Source organism: Aricia agestis, chromosome 1 (genome assembly GCF_905147365.1).
Source record: "Aricia agestis chromosome 1, ilAriAges1.1, whole genome shotgun sequence".
NCBI classification, from domain to species: Eukaryota; Metazoa; Arthropoda; class Insecta; order Lepidoptera; family Lycaenidae; genus Aricia; species Aricia agestis.
The window spans coordinates 2,415,122-2,435,834 of NC_056406.1; the positions used below are offsets into that span (position 1 = coordinate 2,415,122).

General features: G+C 37.6%; 1 protein-coding gene and 1 long non-coding RNA gene across 3 annotated transcripts in view; one reads left to right on the forward strand and one right to left on the reverse strand.

The window, feature by feature from the left end:
- Window positions 1–20,713, reverse strand: part of LOC121732480 (neuropilin and tolloid-like protein 1) — a 206,930-nt gene that overhangs the window by 40,492 nt on the left and 145,725 nt on the right. For both annotated transcript variants that reach the window (XM_042122383.1, XM_042122373.1), the window contains 3 exons: window positions 7,915–8,283; window positions 1,807–1,892; window positions 766–940 (listed from right to left, as the gene is read on the reverse strand). In XM_042122383.1, the coding sequence (XP_041978317.1) occupies window positions 766–940; window positions 1,807–1,892; window positions 7,915–8,283 (630 nt within the window). The remainder of the gene's footprint in view (window positions 1–765; window positions 941–1,806; window positions 1,893–7,914; window positions 8,284–20,713) is intronic.
- Window positions 271–18,110, forward strand: LOC121732697. The gene is made up of 3 exons (XR_006036424.1): window positions 271–282; window positions 13,050–13,055; window positions 18,054–18,110. It is a non-coding gene; the product is annotated as an uncharacterized LOC121732697 (long non-coding RNA).

Here is a 20,713-nt window from a genome sequence, read left to right on the forward strand (position 1 = left end):
TATTTTATCAACAAAAGTAGTAATGTACATATTGACTTATTTTTTGTAGTATTTACTTATTTGTTTGCTTTTACATTAATTAATGTTACTTTAAGCCTAGAAGTTTCAGCTTATTAAGACAGAAATTCATATTTTCCACAGTTTTTACTGAGTTTATTAGCTTAGTTAAGAATTTAAAAAAAAATGGAGACATAATATTATACACAGTCAGACCAAACACTTAGGAAAAAATCACAAACACTACGCCACTATAATATTACATTTGTATGTTTTATTTTTCACGTGAAGAATCGGTCTTTCGGTCTAATCATCCTAAACGGGAAGAATTCTAAACTTAGACAAACAGACAGACAGACAGTCAATCATTAGTACACTAGATGACGCCCGTAACTCTGTTGCGCCAAAATTTGTTTTTCGCACGGGAAATGTACGTTTTCCAGGATAAAAAGTATCCTATGTCATTTCCCAGAGTATCTCCACACCAAATTTCAGCAAAATCACTTCAGCGGTTTGGGCGTGAAGAGATAACCGACAGACACATTTTAAAATGTATAATCTAAAAATATATTAAATTCTCGTGTCACAGCATTTGGGCGCGAACTCTTCCGAAACGGCTCAACCGATTTGAATGAAATTTTGTATGTTCATTGATTAGGCCTGAGAATAGGTTTTTATCTCCTTCGTATATTGATAACTAGAAATAATTTATACGGCAAAACAATGTTTGCCGGGCCAGCTAGTATAGTGATAAATATGAGGACTCACTGCTAGTAGACGTCGGTATGAACTGGATATTGATCCTGAATCCCTCGTACTCGATGGTATCATCAGATTTGAACTTCATCCACACGTAGGGCCCCGACGTGGTGATCTGACGAGGGAAGGCCTCCCCGCAGACTTTGTCCAGGATGTTCGCGTAGCCCTTCTCTCCATCGCGGATCTGGTGAAGAACAATAATGATGAAGGAGTCCAGAAGAAAAGAAGAACAAAGAATGGAGAACATTTTAAAGAAATCACTCCCTGCAACCCAATTGCAATTTGCCAAAATTGACAATGGCTAGAATTCTTCATGGCCTGGTAAGAATCAGCCCATTCCACAAAATGATGCCGCGTTATTGTTGTGCTTTATCAAATGAACAGGGAATTTTGAGTACCAGGCACGTAAGTACGTAACAACTAACACCAACAGGCTTAGCATAGGTACAGCATTTTTCATTGCTTGAGCAAATCCCCTAATGAAGAGATACTCTGGGAATGTGATCTCTGGCATGAGATAAGAACCGATACGTTAAACAGTTAAACAGCCTCCGATGTGTTTCTGGAGTCGTATATTATGATAATCTCGTAGGTAGCGCTTTCTTTCCGTGCATTCAAACGTTTTTGTCATAAATACTATTGGAAACACTGACCTCCATTATACATATAATGGAGATCAGTGATTGGAAACAATCCAACACAAGCTTGTCATTATAAACAAATGTCATTTTATGAAGAAGGCATATTTTAATTTCAATATTTTCCTATGGTGCTTCCCCCTTTTTTCGGACATTAATGTCACGCAAAGGCGGTCCCCGCTTTGCTTGGGGAGGGAAATTGGATTTCTCCTACTCCTCCTACCTTTCTTCTGATTAATTTCGTTGCGGGTCCCAAGATAGATTTAGCTTGTCCCTCAGGCATCCCTGAGATCATGTCAAAGGGTTTTCGTGGTTGGTTACCACTGTCGATACTGGCGACACAGGAGTCGCCGTGGTGGCAATGTGTGGTGGGCCATTTGCCCGTGGTTTAATGGAAAGATGGGTATATTACCTCGAGGAAGTCGTACTCGCAGTCAGGATGGTACTCGATGTGGAACATGTCCACGAATGTCAGCTGCACCACCGTACCCTCGCCGCCTGCAACAGTCGTGACATTAATGGCATGGGATAAATGGCACGATGGAAATATGACTGACCGAAATATGATTATATTATGGCTAATTAATTAATTATTCGAGAATACATTCAGATGTTAGATTTATTTCTTTTTATGCCTAAACTTATGACGCTGGGGAGCTTGCCTATATAAATGACAAAAATTTGCCTTTTCAACACTGCTACTTTCACATGTATGTACCCTTACATGTGTCCCTACACATACACATTACACACCCTAAAGTATTATCACTTAATTTTGTTACACCTTGTAATATGAGTGTAGACCAGAATTTCAAAACTTAGGATATGTGCACGAGTCACGACGTAAAATAGACTGAAAACTATCATTATCAAACATCATCTAAGCATATGCTCGAATAATTAACCATAATCATATCAAAATATTGTCATGTTGAATAATTAACCATAATATTAACCACAAATACTTTGCTTTGATGAGTCCTTTTCAGTAAGCCGTTTTACTTTGATATAACAGCGAACAACAGATGATTCGAACTGAACTAAATATTGTAAATAATTGTAGATTATAGAAAGACCAGGATAGTATATTGCTTATGTATAAGTATATCTGACATCTATACTCAGTGCCGTAAATAGGGGCGGTGCCACCGGTGCCCAGGCACAGGGCGTAGACTCTGGCAAAAATGGCCAAACCAGGCAGGAGTATTATTTTTTCGGTTTGCTCCCGATAATAGTTCCCGCTGTGCCCCTAGAGCACGATTCCAACAGTAAAATAGACCTATACATTGTTTTGGGTAATATAATATCTAAAAAAGCAAGGGCGCAGTTGTAAAAGCTCGCACAGGGCGCAAAAAAGACTGTTTACGGCGGCGGAGGCTTTATTGCAGAGTTTAAAACTTATTATGTACATTTGATATTTGACTCGCAAGCGGCGACAGTTCCCAAAAATCTTATGACTCCGGTTACGTATTTTAAACTTTAGCGCTACAAAGTCGGTATTCGAGAGCCATCCATCAATCCAACACTGTTCAGATTTCAACTCTATAATACGTGTTTAAGGTATATTTTAGCTTGGAGCGCGTTGTCGAAGTTTTAGGCACTCGGCGTACTTAAGTTTAAGCATCGTACTAGTAGATTTGTACTCTTTATCTCTATTGTTGGAAATTTGAGGGTCTGAGTGAAATATCTTAAAAGTTTTACCGCGTCTTGATGTTCTCGCCAATCGCCTAGTATTGTTACTTTACTCTTTTATACTGATATTATAAGTGCGAAAGTGCGTTTGTCTGCCTTTCACGCTTAAACAATTAAAATGATTTTGATGAACTTTGGTACAAAGATTCATTGAATCATAAGGAAGGACACTCAATAGTTTTTATAGAGGAAAATGGAACCGGTCCCGCGTGATAAACTACTACCCAAGAAAGTTGCGGTCTATAGTTGTATATATTATCTCTATCTCTTACTATATATAACAGTATACTATAAAATAGACATTTCTCACGAATAACGAGAACTGGAGTTGTGAAATATATAAAATAAATAAAGGCCAGTAAAATATTTTTGCTTTTCGATTACACCCCTTTAAGGGATCAAAGTGTTTGTTTTGTGAAATCCATATTTAACCCTTTATATAAATAAAGAGAATAATAAAATAGATCGAAAGCATCGTTCATACATTAATAATAACTCGCACGCCGAGACAGTTTAGGGTCAGTTTACATCGTTACATCGCGACAAGACTCATTTTTATCCCACTTCCAAAAAGGAGGAGGTTATATATTCGGCTGTGGATATTTTTTTGTAGTTCATCGCATCACTGAAACGCAGAAGCGTTTAGGGAACTAGCCTGAGAAAAAACAGCATAAGAAACTCGCACGGGACCGCATTCTTTAAGATTTAGATTCAAATAGCTGTCGATTATCTTAGAAATAATGACTACCTGCAACACAGTTTAAGTAAATAATTTTATTTATGACATTGAACTGTTTTGAGCTTAGAAAGTCTTAGAAAAGACAAAAATTGTTTCTGTGTATCCTTCACAAGGTATATCTATCGCTTTTACTCTTATCGTTTTGCATTTGATGATTGTGATGCAAAAAGCTGAGGCCGTAGCCAAAGTTTCTTTCGTTAAAAACGATTACGAAATTCGTTAGCAAAATGTATGGAATTTGACATTAGTCTTCGCAAGCGAAATGTCATTAAGTAATAATTATTATTAGTGATGACTTATGTCAAACCGCATACATTTTGATAAAGAATTACGTCATCGTTTTTAACGAAATATACTTTGTCTAGTATTCCATTATTGTTTCAATTTCTCATTCTTGTGTTGTAAATAGTTAATATTAGACCAAACTAGATTTAAAATAACAAATTATAACCCACGTCACAATCGATAAAATTATTTTCCCACCATAGATTATATTTATATTATGCCTTTGTTGTCAAACCATTGTCAAACTATTTTTTTTTTCTTTTGTATTTTAATTGGCAATAATCTTAGTTCCTATGCTTGTACACCTGTCACTTATCTTTATTTATAGTAAGTAAATAATTAGTTATTTCTTTGTTTTTTCTTTTTTCTGTCTATTATTTTTACCGTTGTAGCTGTTGTAGTCATTATTATTTATTGTTTATCCCTGCATGTTATGTTGTGAAGTCACTCTTTGGCCCCTGCAGAATACCAGTGCAGCGGGCTTGCTTGCTGCGTATAGCTGAGCTGGGGCCAATTTTTGACATCACATAACATATACCTATAATTATAATTGTTCATAGCTTAACTCCTTTTTACTTTTTATTTTCTATTCTGTATTATATGTTGTGTTGAAAAAAATAAACGTATTCTATTCTATTCTATTCTATTCTATTCTATTCTATTCTATTCTATTCTATTCTATTCTATTCTATTCTATTCTATTCTATTCTATTCTATTCTATTCTATTCTATTCTATTCTATTCTATTCTATTCTATTCTATTCTATTCTATTCTATTCTATTCTATTCTATTCTATTCTATTCTATTCTATTCTATTCTATTCTATTCTATTCTATTCTATTCTATTCTATTCTATTCTATTCTATTCTATTCTATTCTATTCTATTCTATTCTATTCTATTCTATTCTATTCTATTCTATTCTATTCTATTCTATTCTATTCTATTCCATTCCATTCCATTCTAGGGGGGCAGTTCACGGCGTAGGGTTCCATTATTTATCCTAATACCAGAGTAGACAAAACTAAGGAGTACATCGACTTCAAACAAATAATCGTATCTACGCGAGTTGGGCACGAGTGTCACTTTCGATATTATTGTTTCACGATGCTAAACGCATTAGTACGGCGCGGCGCGCGCGGGCCGATATTATGACATATATACTACCGTACGTTAAACGTATAAACGAGATCTCTTCTGAGTCGGCCTACTCGTTATTTGTTTACTCTGCTAATACCATGGCGTTCCTTGAGACTTTGACGTCAACTGAGTAAAGTTTATACTTGAAACGTCAGTTTATTCTGTAAGCCTCGTGCTTGTTACAAATTCACAAGCGTATCGATATTTTGTCGTGTAGGCGGCTTCGTGAGAGATAAGCTCGGTGTAATTTAAATCACAAATTACAGTTTTATTGAAGGACAGATTTACGGCCGTAAACCTTTACAGGAATACGTTTATTTGGCGTCGTCAAACCTTTTATGGGCTTAAGTAATGGTATTTGGGGGTCCGTCGGTGGTTGGGGTCGGGTTTTAAGTAATGAAAGCACCAAATAAAACATTTATGACACATATACCGGTCTAAGCGACGCCTCTGTATCGGCGTAACGAAACTACGCCTACATCTCCTTCGCTCGCTCAAAAATATTTTAATACAGTGTATAGGATTACGCGAGGTCGCCAATAAGGAAGTTCATCAACCGAGCGATGTGGTACACTTGGTCAGGTTGATGGGCCCGTGGCAAATTGATGGGGCCCTATCAGTAAAAATCGTCACATTAATAATAAAACAATGTTTATAAAATTACTGACCTCACCTCGCCTCTTAGGCCGGGGCCCTTTTGGGGGCCCGTGACATTTTGCCTGCCCTGCCACCCTATAGTTACGCCAGTGGTCAGGTTGAAGCCCTATTGGTTGGTTTCAGCTGTCGTTTATATGCCGCCGCTCTTAGGAAACTCCGATGTAGGATTATGACTCTAGTCTATCTACAACAAAAGCCGTAGCTATCTTGTTTCTGATTCTATTCCCATCTATATATATAAAAATGGATTTTAAAATGGGTTAGTCGCGCTAAAACTCGAAAACGGCAGGACGGATTGGGCTGATTTTAGTCTTAAAATATTCGTAGAAGTCCAGGGAAGGTTTTAAAGTGACACGAAGTTCACCGGGACAGCTAGTTTCTATAAAATATGCGATAGAATAGCTAGACCGATTCGGATATAAAAGAGACAACTAGCCACAAATCAATGACGGAATCTACATATTCGGTGACCAAACTATATTAATAAATAACTAGATGACGCCCGCAACTCTGTTGCGTTAAAAGTCGTTTATCGCGCGGGAACCGCACATTTTTCCGGGATAAAAATGTATCCTATGTCTTTTCCCGGAACTCAAAGTATCTCCATATCTTTCAGTCAAATCGGCGCAGCAGTTTGGGCGTGAACCTAGTTAATACACCTAGCGGAATAGAGCAACAATCTCGAGCTGTCAAACGAAACCGAAATTGATTTACGTCTGTGTAAAAATAAATGTATGTGTACGTATACGTGACGTATACACTTACACAAGCATCTTTCTAAGAGATTAAATTATCAACGTGCCGACTGGACGTAAAAAAGAGTTCTGCTGTCATGTATCACACGTTTTTTTTACCACGCAGTGTTACTGATAGTGACATCTCGCTTGCTCAGGCCTTTGTTTCTCTATTCCGCTAGGTATATTAACTTTATGGCGTGAACAGACAGACAAACAGACACACTTTCACATTTATGATAAGATGTGAGTATGGATATGGATTTAATTAAAACCGTGAACTGCCGAACGCCGCAGTCAAACGCCTTTATGCCATTATATTTCAGTATTTTCCAACACACATTCCATTCGGTAAAATGTATTAATTTTCAAAACGTATTGGACCGTGCAGTAATTAAAGTTGATATCAATTCGCTTCCTTTGATGACTGTAAGCGAAATATGGCCCATGTCAGCCTCCGAACAAAAGGGAGAAAATAACTGTATCCTCATTTCGTGGAAACACGTGTATAAATTACATTGTCCATTGTATATTTTACGACGTATTGTTTGTGATTTTGTGTGTTCTGAACTACGAATAACAAAAACTAAGGAAAAGTAACTCCGTCAAAAAACATGCTCCACAATACTTGTCAAAAAAGTGTACCTTAGGTACACATTTCAATACATTTGCAATATTTAGGTGACCTTGAGCGGTACTAGGCTGACGTTATATGACAGATCAAAAGGAACCAAATTTAAAACGGTAATAGTATGGGAGTTACGATTCCTTAGTTTTTATTATTCGTAGGTTCTGAAGCAAAATTCTAACCAGGAAAAGAGCCGTGCATTTTGCCTGGTTAAAAAGTAGAATCTTTCCTTGATTAAATGGGTATAAAATATTCTAATGTACGCATTACTATTAATAATACAGTAAAAATTTGTTTGTTGGTTTTCACCAATGTTATTGGCCGAATTTAATGACATTTTAAACAGATATAGAGTAGATCACGAGGAACGACTTTTTATCTTATTCGCCCACATCGTTAGCAACATCTAAAGTACTTTAAAAAATACATGTGGCACTTAGGGTCCGCCGCGGTAAAGCTAATGCATAACATTTTTAATTATCTCATGCAATTAAAATTCGTGTACGTCCAGTCGTACACACACGCTGAAGTCTGGCAACGCCGCGCCGACCGGGAGTGGGTCGTGTTACTTTTTTTCGTTACGGAATTTCTTGATTCAGTTGCGGCTCTCACGTCCCGCGATAAAAGTAAAAAAAAAAAACTTACCATTAATAACAGTGACACAGCTTATGCCACTGTAATAGTTGGTGCTGCCGGTGTCCTTGTTGTGCGGATGCATAATGTAAGTCTGATCCTTGCTCTCCCACATGAACTTCTCGCAGCGAGGATCCTGCTCCTCCTCCGCCCTCTTCACCCTCCTCAAACTCTCTTCCTCTAATCTCTCCTCTCCTAATCTCTCTATTTCCGCCTCCCTGAGGCTGTTTATATATCTCTTATGTACAAGGAAATTGCTATATACTATATCTAGTCCTATGCTATTGGTCCTCGACAGGCTTCGGTTCGTTCTGTCGATCATGATGGGTTCTGTACCATAATCAGCTGTGCGGTTCACCAGGATTCCTTGTGAGAGGGTCACTGTAACAAAAGACGATTTATTTAATACAAACGAGAACTTTCATAGTCTCCTTCTATTACAATAATTATCCAAAAGTTATTAATATATAATTTGACTTCTAGATGTTAGGTATGTGGAATATGCGAATAATTAATGCGCGGTTCCCTTGCGATGAACGAACGGAATCTGGACAACGGCGTCGTCATATATTTTAGTAATTAAAATAAAGGTAAATCTTTCAGCGCTGCTACTTTCACAGTGAACTCTATTAAAACATATACACCATAAAGTATTACCTATCACTTAGTTAACATACACAGTTATACACACCCTAAAGTATTATCACTTAGTTTTGTTACACCCTGTATGGAACAGTAACATAAATGATAGTATTTCCAACAATTTAATTATTCAATCATAAAGTCACAATTAGAAAAATAATGTTATTATACAGATTAATGCTTTTCCAGAAATATATGCGCGAGCATTAGAATTGATGCTTTGATAAATTCAAAACATTTTGGTGAATAACTAAATTGCAGTTGTTTAAAATTTGGGTGCATTTTTCGATAACTATTAGTTTGAATACTGAAAAAAATTCTCGTGTCACAGTGTTTGTGCTCGAACTCCTTCAAAACGGCTTAATCGATTTTAATGAAATTTTGTATGTACATTCGTTAGGCCAGAGAATAGATTTTTATCTACTTTTTATATCAAAATCAAAATCAGAATATTTATTTCTAAATAGGTTAACAAAGTTAACACTTCGATACTAGAAATAATTGCCGGGTCAGCTAGTTATCATGTACACAAATCTACCACTTTTACAATTTTTGCTCGATATCTTTCAACCTTGAAAAAATAACTATTTCTCTCTACATCCACTTGTCAGTCTTATATTTGCGGAAAAATCCATTAGTTGTGAAATGGCGGGCAGTCATATATTAAAGTCAGTTCTCCCGCTGTCAGCTCTGTCAGTGCTGACCGTGAAATAAATGGCTGCCAAGGTGGAACTACTCCTGGACTTTTTATAAGCTCATGTGATTAATCATGAGGTCTATAACCGTGTGCGTGCTTATTGGACGTAATGTACGAGTATGTAAGGGTCAGGGTCACTAAAACGCGTGCGGCGATGCTTTATTTTTAATACCTCGATCGTGGGAATCGCAGACACAATAGATTCAATTGTTATAACCGGGTGCCGCTTGGGGATTGATGGGTTAATGTTGAAAATTGCAAGAGTGCGATTTGGCGATTGGACAATTATTATTACGAAGGTAAAAACCCAAATGCAACTTCTTTCAAGAAATGTTCGATATTCTCGGTGTAGCATTAAACCCAAAAATAATGTTCTCAAAAATCAATGGTGTAACATTTTATGAGAATAAGATTTTCTAGTTTGATAGATAATAAACTCGATCGAATGAGGAATGAAGCTACATTACATTAAATAGAATCGAGGTAGTCGCATGTCCCCCCTTTTATTAAAATTTTAATTTTAAAGTGACAAAGTGAAGGTGCAAAAGTTGTGTTAAGAAATTACAGGGACCGGCCCGCCACTTTAGAACTTTGCAATTAAAAACGTGCCACTTTACAACTCGCTAAGTCGTAATTTTTGTCTTAACACTTTGATTTTAAAAACTTTTATCTTTATACAAGGGTTCCTTTTCTTTGTTGTTAAAATATTTTGATTAAGATGGTAACATAAAATGGGACTTCCTGTCTACTTTTAAGCATTTTTATTGAAAAACCTCACTTTCTCCCTAACGGTTTCAGTGACGGTGGCCGGTTTAATTGAAACCCGGCCAGCTACGCCAGAGTGATTATGCCTAAGTTTGTACGCAGTCAAGAGCGCTCTCTTTTCCTTCACTTCCATAACGATAGATCAAGGCGAGATTTTTCCATGCCACTAGCATAGAATAGCCCTCTTTATGCTCGGGCCACACTAACGAGAAATGCCGTTAATTATCGCGATAATGCTAAAACTTGTTAAAGCATTATCGTCTTTAATTAGTGGCATGTAAAGGCGATAATGCTATAACATGTTTTAGAATTAACGCGATAATTAACGGCGTTTCTCGTTAGTGTGGCCCGAGCATTACAGACAATCAGGTGAGCAGCCTTCCAACCAGACTTGGGAACACGATCTTCGAGTCAAGAGCCACTTTTTAAACGACTTGACCACGGGGACGTACATTTTTACCATTAAATAGTCTTACAGACTTTATGACTTACAGATTAAATGAAGCCACAAAATACTATTTGTGGTTGTGCCAGGGAATGCTTAAGTAGCACTTAAAATTCATCTCATGAAGAAACAACGTTCTTAAATTCTTTAAGCTGGCCCATTTACTAACCACCAATTACTCTTAAGTTCTCTTCTTTTCTTCTTTTTTAAGTCTATCTAGTTTTTTAAGATATAAATATTGTTCACGATTTCGCCTGCACGCATGGTGTATCCCAATTTTAATAGGAATGAGACAAAATAGATACTTACTTAAATAGTGGTCATCCAAATGGACAAATAATTTTGAAAATACTACTATTCGTAACCAAATACTAACTCTGGAATGAACTGTCACCAGCAGTATTTCCGGACCGATACGACCTGCAAACCTTCAGGAAACGAGCGTATCTCGTATCTTAAAAGGCCGGCAACATACCTGCAGCTCTTCTGATGTTGCGAGTGTCCATGGGCGACGGAAGTTGCTTACCATCAGGTGACCCGTTTGCTCGTTTGCCCCCTTATTTAATAAAAAAAATAAAAAAATATTGTGTTATTTATGTTGTGTAGGCGCTAATTCCGTGTAATTATTGTTCGTTATGGCGTTCATTAAGAAAGGCCTATGTCCAGCAGTGGACGAATAGAGGCTGATATGATGATGATGATTGTTTGTTATATTTAAATCGTTTTTGTAGCTCTTACCCAATAAACTTTTTTCTTTTTTTAATATACGTTCTAACTTTATTTTTATTATTAAGTATAGTTATTATCTTTTTCTGTTTGATGTGGCACGATACAACAATTAATTTCTTCCCATCTATCTTAGTATCGCTTAAATATTACACTTTTATCTTGAAATGAAAAATATAGTCTGCCGTTAAAACCTGGAGTTGTCCGAGCATCGAACTCTGGACTAATGTAGCGTACTTCCGGTCGCGTGACTTCCGGCTACAGCGAGATTCTGTTTCCTTGAAGGGCAGACTAACAGAGAGAATATTGTTTTAATGCTGGGGATAGACTAAGGATCAATTCAGACTGCAAAGCGACGCAAAGTTGCATTTCTAATGTACTGAATTGACAGATTTGAATTGCGTGAGACTTCTTGCAAATCTGTCAAATCCATACAAATTTAAAAATACATCTACGCGTCGCGCTGCGGTTTGAATTAACCCTAATAACTGTGAATTTTGTTTTTTGTAACGGCAACGGTAAGGCTGCGTTTTCACTAGAGATGTGTTGCGAGGAATGAGTTTTTAGGATCTAATAGCATCGCCGCGCTGAGCGATGTCACATCTCTGGTGGAAACGCAGGCTAAGCTTTGGACAATGTCCTTTTTGATGGAAACGGAAAGCTTACGGCTTTCTGTTTCCATCAAAAAGATACTATGTTTCGGGGAAACTAAAAGAGTTTGGGTACGTTTTCATACCATTTTACTGTGACAGAAAAAACATGCCGTGACCTGCTTACACAATTCGACTTGATAGTTACACTGTGACGCGACGCGTAAATCAGCACCGGATTAATAAATAGGCCGTTATAGGCTACGGCCTAGAGGCGGCAGTGTCCTAGGGGGGCAGCGTCCATACAGGTCCTACAGATTACGTTAATAAAGTGGCCTCATCTGGTAAAAAATATAAATTCGGCTATGGCAAAAATGCTTGAAAGTATAGCAAAGTTAAGGTACGTCACAAGCAGTTAAATTTCTCTTACTAAACAGTATCATCAGCTTTGTAAGTCCGTAAAATCCTATCAGTCAATTGTTACATACCATTTATCTTAATACTGCGGTAATCCGGTCGGGCCGGCCTATTCGTGTCGCACATTTTACATTTATGCGACGTTAACGCGACCGGCCTGAATGCTCTCCCGCGGGAACTGTACTGGCACAAAACATCTTTTATACGGATTTTGATGTCAACATTTATGGGGTCTCAGCGGTTTATTGTGCCATTTTATTGCGGCCTTTAGTCTTTGAGAATCGCTAAAAACTTGAATTATAACCTATAAACTCGAAATGGAAGTTAAAAGTTTTACTGGCCACTGAAACGCGTTGAATAGAATTGGATAATACCGATCATGACTTGCATATTTTGAAAATTATACAGCAAAATTAGAAATGACAAACGTTTACCTGTTTGAAGGAGTAGGTTGACTAACGGCCGTTGCCAATATTTGATCTATCTCTGGTTTTGCCCTACTAGAGATAGGAATAGCTCACATTAGACATTAGAGCCATATAATTTATGTCAATTGTGAGCTATTCCTATCTCTAGTAGGGCAAAACCAGAGATAGATCAAATATTGGGTACGGCCGTAAAACGTTCAGAGAATGCGTTCCTGACACCTATCAGTTAGTCACGACTAGTGATGGGCACAACATAACACTGAGTTCGTTACCGTTCCTCCAAAATGAACCGCCGCATTATTTTTAAGATTATTTTCGTTTTAAATTGGCGGAATCATTTAAAATTTATATTTTAGTTATTTAACGATTATGTCGTATCGTTCTAATAAAATTTTTCTTTTATCTGTTTTTTATACGAAAAACCAATATCTTTTAAGATTTTGGTTAAAGCAGTTTTACCCCCGCTAAACAGTCCAGCTTCTCTTAACGATGCCAAAAGCTTCTTCCTGTTGAGATATTTATTTCTGGAATAGTAACCATATATATGATTTCTGATTGCATCGGCGCGGCGTCAAAGGTGTCAATATCTGTCACGGGTTTAGTTCTACGTTTCTTCTTCGGAGTACGTAAAATATTATCTTCCGTGCCAGTAGAGCCGAACTTTTCTTTATTAATATTTGTTATCGTTCGTTTGCTAACTCCAAGGTACCAGGGGTCCGCAATTTTGCCGCTCCCTCTCAGAGTAATCTTGCAGCTTGATGATTAACTCACTGGCTCCACTTTTCAATGTTTGTCCACGTTTAGGCATTATTATGCACCAAAAGTAAAAAGAACGTAATACACAACACAATCGAAGTCCGATTTAGCACCGATGTCAGTTTGAAAAGCAGAAACAGTCCATTAAACAAAAGCCGGGTAATCAAATAAAAACAGATCGAAACACTTGAAGAACGTGATCTATGCGTACGAAACGACAACAGACGACTGTTTTCGTCGTTTTCGTCGTAGTTTTATTTTTATATTTCATAAAAGTTATCTTATAGTCCATTATTTTCAAATTCTTAAAAAGAAAAACAAAACGTATTATTTTATAAAGTATAACTGTATAAGAACAGATTACGATACTATTATTGCCTGTTATTGTTAGCACAGCACTATTTTACAAATCTAAAGCGCTGACATAACCTTGTAATGGCGCAGTCACAATAGACATAACTACCAGTACTTCGACTGCTAAGAGACGGACGTGTATTAAAACCTGTCATTTCTTTCGGGTTTCGCCAGGATAAGTTAAGGGCTGGCGCGCTGGCTGATATAATTTATTTTTAAAATGAAGATTATGAAATTGAATTTTGACAGTTTTCTTTGCACGTGCCAAAATATAAACAACAACTAAATTTGTAGGTAACGACCCTAGCGACGACTTTTGTCATAATACGTCAAACTTAAAAATTTGAACCTCAGTTCTAAGTCGGTATACTCTATAATTTTGTCTACTCTGGCGCAGTATAGATTTAGAAAAATATTGTTTACCAAGTTATTTGACACTCAGTTAGGCACAAAATTATAACATTCATTGATTATTGATATAATAATGTTGTTTTAATGCTCATCAATTGTTAAAACGGTAAACAACCAGCAAAAATATTTTTATCGTATCTGTAACGCCATTACAAAGTTACGTTGTCAGTTTAATCGCGACGTGTCAGGAACGCATTCTCTGAACGGCCGAACTATAACGGCCGTTCCCAATATTTGATCTATCTCTGGTTTTGCCCTACTAGAGATAGGAATAGCTCACAATTGACAATGTCTAATGTGAGTTATTCCTATCTTTAGTAGGGCAAAACCAGAGATAAAATAAAAAATAAAATAAAAATTGTTTTATTTCTAAATAAATTTGAATCAACTATTTTCAGAACGTTGAACTACATGTTGCCTACCACCGGTTCGGGAACTAACCCGGCGAAAAGAACCGGCGTAAGAAACTCGCACGGGGCCACTTTTTAGTAAAAAAGTGAAAAATTTGTCTTTTTAAAAAAATAAAATTTACAATGTATATAACTTAATCTATACAATATGAATACACAATTGTAAGTCACATATAATAAATAAATGTAGAAGCAGCCTTGCAAGCAGCCATCCTACTCCCAAGATGTGCTATCGTTTAGGAAATCGTTGACCGTATAGTAGGCTTTGGCACACAAACGTTTTTCTAATTTTTCTAACTGCACATGCCGCAGAACTGAGCTTACCTGCAAGATTAGCAATATGAGGACCCCACTGTAATTTACTGTCTAATGTAATGCCTAAGAATACTGTGGAGTCCACCAAATTCATTTTCTAATCATTTAATAGTAAATTGGTTTGAACCGTGGGAGAGCCATGCTTCGGCACGAATGGGCCGGCTCGACCGGATAAATACCACGTTCGCACAGAAAACAGCGCTTGCGCTGTGTTTCGCCGAGTGAGTGAGTTTACCGGAGGACCAATCCCCTAACCCCTACCCTATTTCCTTCCCTACCCTCAACTATTCCCTTCCCTTCCCTTCCCTACTCTCCCCTATTACCCTATTCCCTCTTAAAAGGCCGGTCAGTGTCACTTGCATGGCGTCTCACGCAATTAAAGTATGTCAAAGGGTCAATTCAGACCGCAACGTAGATGCATTTCTAAATTTATATGGATTTGACAGATTCGCAAGACGTCCCCCGGAATTGAAATCTGTTAAATTCATACAAATTTATGCCGCGCCGTGCCTCGCCTCGCCTCGTCACGTTGCGGTCTGAATCAACCCTAAGTGTCTAAACACACCATGCCGAAGATACGCGACCGAAGTTCGGCAAGATTACGACGGCCATGTAGACACACCATGCCAAAATTATGTCGCGTAGCGCATTGCTAATCATGCCGAACATCGGCCGCGTATTTTCGGCCTAGTGTGTTTAGACACTTAATGCGTTGCTGAGCCATTCATTGTATACAACGCGCCGATTTGTTAGCTTGTTTCAAGTCGGCCTACTGGCACAGTACTGGCAATAGTACAACTACTGGTTGGTTCTGTCTATTGTGGTGTTACAACGCGTGGTGCGTTGGACCCTAATGGCTGGTTTACACGTATAAATTGATAAGCAGATAACTACATTTTAACTTAATTTGAAGTTATTAATTGCATGTAAACACAAAATTTAGTAGCAAGTTCAAATTTAGTTAAGTAAGTATAAAGTCATAAGTTAAAATTTAGTTGACTACTTATCAATTTATATGTGTAAACGAGCCATAACTGAGATTTGTTGACATGGTGTGTTTGATGTGCATTCAATATAATATCTGTCCCCTACTGTTCTGAGGTCCCCTATGACTCGTCCCGATATATTTGATATATCAATTCAATATGGCCGCAGGGAGAACAGTGCGTGTCGCCTTACTGCATGTTTGTGTTCTGTAAATACATTAGCACTATCATATTATTTCCATACTAATATTATTAATTAACTGGATAAAAACCGAGCTTTTTGAGGGTTCGTGTCGTCACAACCTTCACTGACTGATGATAACTCATCTACATTTAAATAAAAAATACTATGTTAAAGTACAAATCAATAGGCGTATTAGTTTTTTCGTAAAGTGTACCACAAAATGTAAAGGTTGTGGGATATATTTCTAGGGCTCGCTCCACTCGCCCTGATTATGGGAGTGCGTAATTCTGACCTGCCTGTTAGGTCAATTTTGACGCTTTCTACGAAACCCCTGGGCAGGATTATAGGAGACCGCTGGTGAAAACAGGCATTAGTTTTCTTATTTAAAAAATCTTCACGTTTGTACAAAAGCACTAATACGCCCAACACTTTCTGATAATTTTTTAAATAAAAACAATTAAAGTATACTTAGTAACTTATGTCCAAACTCCCAACAGCACCTACTTTTTTAAATAAATTATAAAAATGTTTTATTCTTGTGCAACGACCACCTTGTAAAATAAGAGTAAGAACATTTTTATTAATCTAATATATAAAATTTTCGTGTCACAATGTTAGTCACCGTACTCCTCCAAAACGGCTTTACTAATTTTAACCAAATTTTATATGCATATTCAGTGGGTCTGAGAATCGGCTACTGGGTACTTTTTATATTGATAAGTGCATTTGTTCAATGAATAATAGCAAATTATTACAACTCGAGACTGACGGGATAGCGATGGACGTTGTCATGGTGACATACTTATTTAGTCACTTCAATAAAATAATACGGGCGAAATACTTTATATGGCAAAGAAACGTTTGCCGGGACAGTAAAAATTCAAGAGCTAGCATGTTCGTAGCAGAGTGCTACGAGATTGTAGCGGTGCTACGAATCCGTAGCGGCTGTTTAGGGCCGATACACATGAACGCTCTGAAGTTCAAAATATTTTGTTTAAAGTGATTTTTTATTGTTCTAAATTAATAAACGCAACTTGGTTTATTACGCGGAAACCGTACATTCCGCAGTGATGATGACTATAACCCGGTTCTTTATCGTAACTCAAAGTACGTCTATACCGAATTTTATTAAACCTATTTAAACAGATACTCGCTATATATATCTGACTAGATGACGCCCGCAATTCTGTTGCGTCAAAACTCGTTTATTGCGCGGGAACCGTACATTTTTCCGGGATCAAAGTATGCCATGTCCTTTCCCGGAACTGAAACTATCTTCATACCAATTTCATCAAAAGGTGCTCCCAGACAGCAGTTATAAAACGTTAGATAATATTTTCGTCCAACTTTTTTAACAAATTATAACAAAACGAGCATTTGCCCGCGGCTTCGCTCGCGTTAAGAAGTATTATTATATACAAACTTTACGGAAAAACTAACACACCTATTGATTTGTGTTTTAACATAGTAATTTTTGTTTATATGTAAACGAGCTTTTGCCCGCGCCTTCGCTAAGAAGTATTATTATATACAAACTTTCATCCCCTATTTGAACCCCTTGGGGTTGGAATTTATCAAAATCCTTTCTTAGCGGATGCCTACGTCATAACATCTATCTGCATGCCAAATTTCAGCCCAATCCGTTTAGTAGTTTGGGCTGTGCGTTGATAGATCACTATGTCAATCAGTCAGTCACCTTTGAGTTTTATATATATAGATAGAAGATAGACTTTTATTTCTTGACATTTTGTAGCATGTATGAAAACCGGCGTGAAACAGCGCTTGCGCTGTGTTTCGCCGAGTGAGTGAGTTTACCGGCGGCCCAATCCCCTACCCTCCCCCATTCCCTTCCCTTTCCATCCCTACCCTCCCCTATTACCCTATTCCCTCTTAAAAGGCTGGCAACGCACCCGCAGCTCTTCTGATGCTGCGAGTGTCCATGGGCGACGGTAGTTGTTTTCCATCAGGTGACCCGTTTGCTCGTTTGCCCCCATATTATTATTATATAGTATTTCATAAAAAAAGCGTATGTTACACGATGTTATAAAATGTTATCGTGACACAATGTTTTATAACGTTATATTACTGCTGTGCTGTGTGTGTAACGTTAAATAGTTTTAGCGGTTTAGTTTTGTTACCTACAAACAGACAACCTTTTGCATTTATGATATTAGTATAGATTATAATATGAATAGTTTGGATACACAATACAATCATCACGAATTAACTCATATTTGTACGAGATTGTCTTACAAATGTTTATTTCGGTGTTTACCCACATGTCGATGTCGACAGTCGTCATGTCACCGCCAGTGTCAATATGTCATGACATGTCACTGCCCGCGGCCCGTGTCATACCCCTGTCACGTGGGTTGCGGTCTCAAGGCCGGAGGCGAGACCATTGATTTCTTTATTTAGTTTAGTTAAGTTTGAAGTGAGTCATTAGAACTAGATATAAGTGTTCCTAGCTCCATATGAAAACTTTTTAGATATAATATATTTATCTAAAGTGCTGTTGTGATCTATGTGGGTCATTTTGAAGTAAGTCTTTAAAACCTAAGCGGTTGTGTGGACCTTCAAATCGAACACGTTCCTTTTGTTCAAGTTACCCATAAAGTTAATATACCTAGCGGAATATATTAACTTTATGAAGTTACCGTAACAAAAGTTCAACGTTTTTCACCCATCCAAATAAAGCAAACGCCGCTTAAGACGTCTCACTACAAAATTGTGAACATATTAAAGTAAGCTATGCGACTATGAGAGCGACAACTTTTTTGTGGAGATATGTCCCTGGCAGTTTGTAGCAGATTGGGGACATCGGCCGGGGCAAGTGGGCCTCCCCAGTAGGGTCTACTCACTAAAAGTCCCACTCCCCTCCCATGGCAAAGTTGCGGAAACGGTTAAAACCATCACAAGCAGAGGAATTCCTGAAAACTCCGTTATATAATTATATTTAGATTCGTCATTCGATCGAATCTCAATGATAGTTTAACTGAATATTGAACTAAAAGACGCACCTTCAACCTCGCGGTTGGCAGCGCGCCAGCTTGTGGTAACTGATGACCCGCGCCTACATACACCCATATCTACATACATGGCCATTTGTAACTTTCCGAATATTATAGCCTATCGCTCAATTTACACCGGCGTGAAATGGAAGCGTAAATTTCGCCCCAAGACGCGTCATAGGACATTCCATTGTTTAGTCTATATCTTCTTGACTGGTTCGTGCCACTTCCCGCGGATTCCACAGAGGCACCGACGAATTCTCGAGAATTCCGCGGAAGAAGTGTGTCCAATTTTTTGGCTCTGTATGTTATAATAATAATAATAACTCCCACACCGGTTTCGGTGACGGTGGCCGGTTTCATTGAAACCAGTTCAGTTACTCAGGAGTAATTTTAAAGTGCTCAAGTGTGTGCGCAGTAGACAAAAGCACTCTATTACTTTTACTCTCATAACCCAGTGGGACGGAAGACCGACTGGCGAGAGATCAGGCGCAGGACCGACTTTTTACATGCCCATCCGACGCATGGATCATCTTACTTGTCAGACAATCAGGTGATCAGCCTGCATTGTCTTAACCAAACTTGGAAATAATATGTTTCCAACGCGGGAATCGAACCCACGACCTCCGAGTCAAGTGCCATGCTCTGAACCACTGGACCACGGAGGCGTCAGTCTCTGTATGTTACACTGTTGATATAAAGATCATTATGCCATATTTAGTTTCGTTGCAAAGTCGTATTCGTTCCACCCCGCAGCGGTATAAATTGAGCCTAAACTATAAACAGTTTCGAATTTAGGACATTTTTGTAACAGAACGAAATAGTATGAGAAACTTAAATAGGTTTAATCTGTTAGTGTATAAAACGCAGCAGCGCGTCGATCCCTAGCCCCACCCTAATTATGCATGGAAAACGTGCAAATAGTGTTGAGCAATCTTAGATTCTGATACATATTATAATTATTAATTTCCCATCTCTACAGTGTAACAAAGCTAAGTAATAATTACTTTAGGATGTGTATACTGAATTCTAGTGTATACTGCAAAAGTAATAAAATAAAACTTTTAGTACTGCTGTTACAGTGAGCTTAATAATATTATAAGGATGCACAATGTATTACACACTTTATTTTTGCTACAACGAAAATTGTCGACGTTATAATAATTATAGACATGAGTGGAAGAACCAGGTAAGTAACGTTAAAAAAATCCGTTTTTTGCATACATGGAGGCTTTTGGGCCGGGAAAATTATTGGAAATAAAAAATGTAGATTTTATGTATAACCAGATATATAAGCCAAATGATGAATTAGGTAAGTTACAATGTTTGTCAAAAAAGAAACATTGTACAAGTGAGTAATTACCCTTATGTTATAAAATGTTAGTTATCTGGTTCTTCCGCTTACGTCTTTTTGAAACGGCTTCAGTCTTCAGCGCTTTATTGGCTGTATTAAAATGTGACCCTATTGACAGTGTGTCGGTATAATTTCAGGCTACAACGGGCTTTTCATTGGTATCGTATATCATTTTGTAAAATATTGTATCCACTATCTGCCAGTTCACAATCTGGCGGCGTGATGGATCGTCATATCTTCCGATATATTAATTACTATTTTAGGGTTCCGTACCCAAAAACGCGTTAAACGAGCATTACTTTATTTGGGTTCTGCACCCA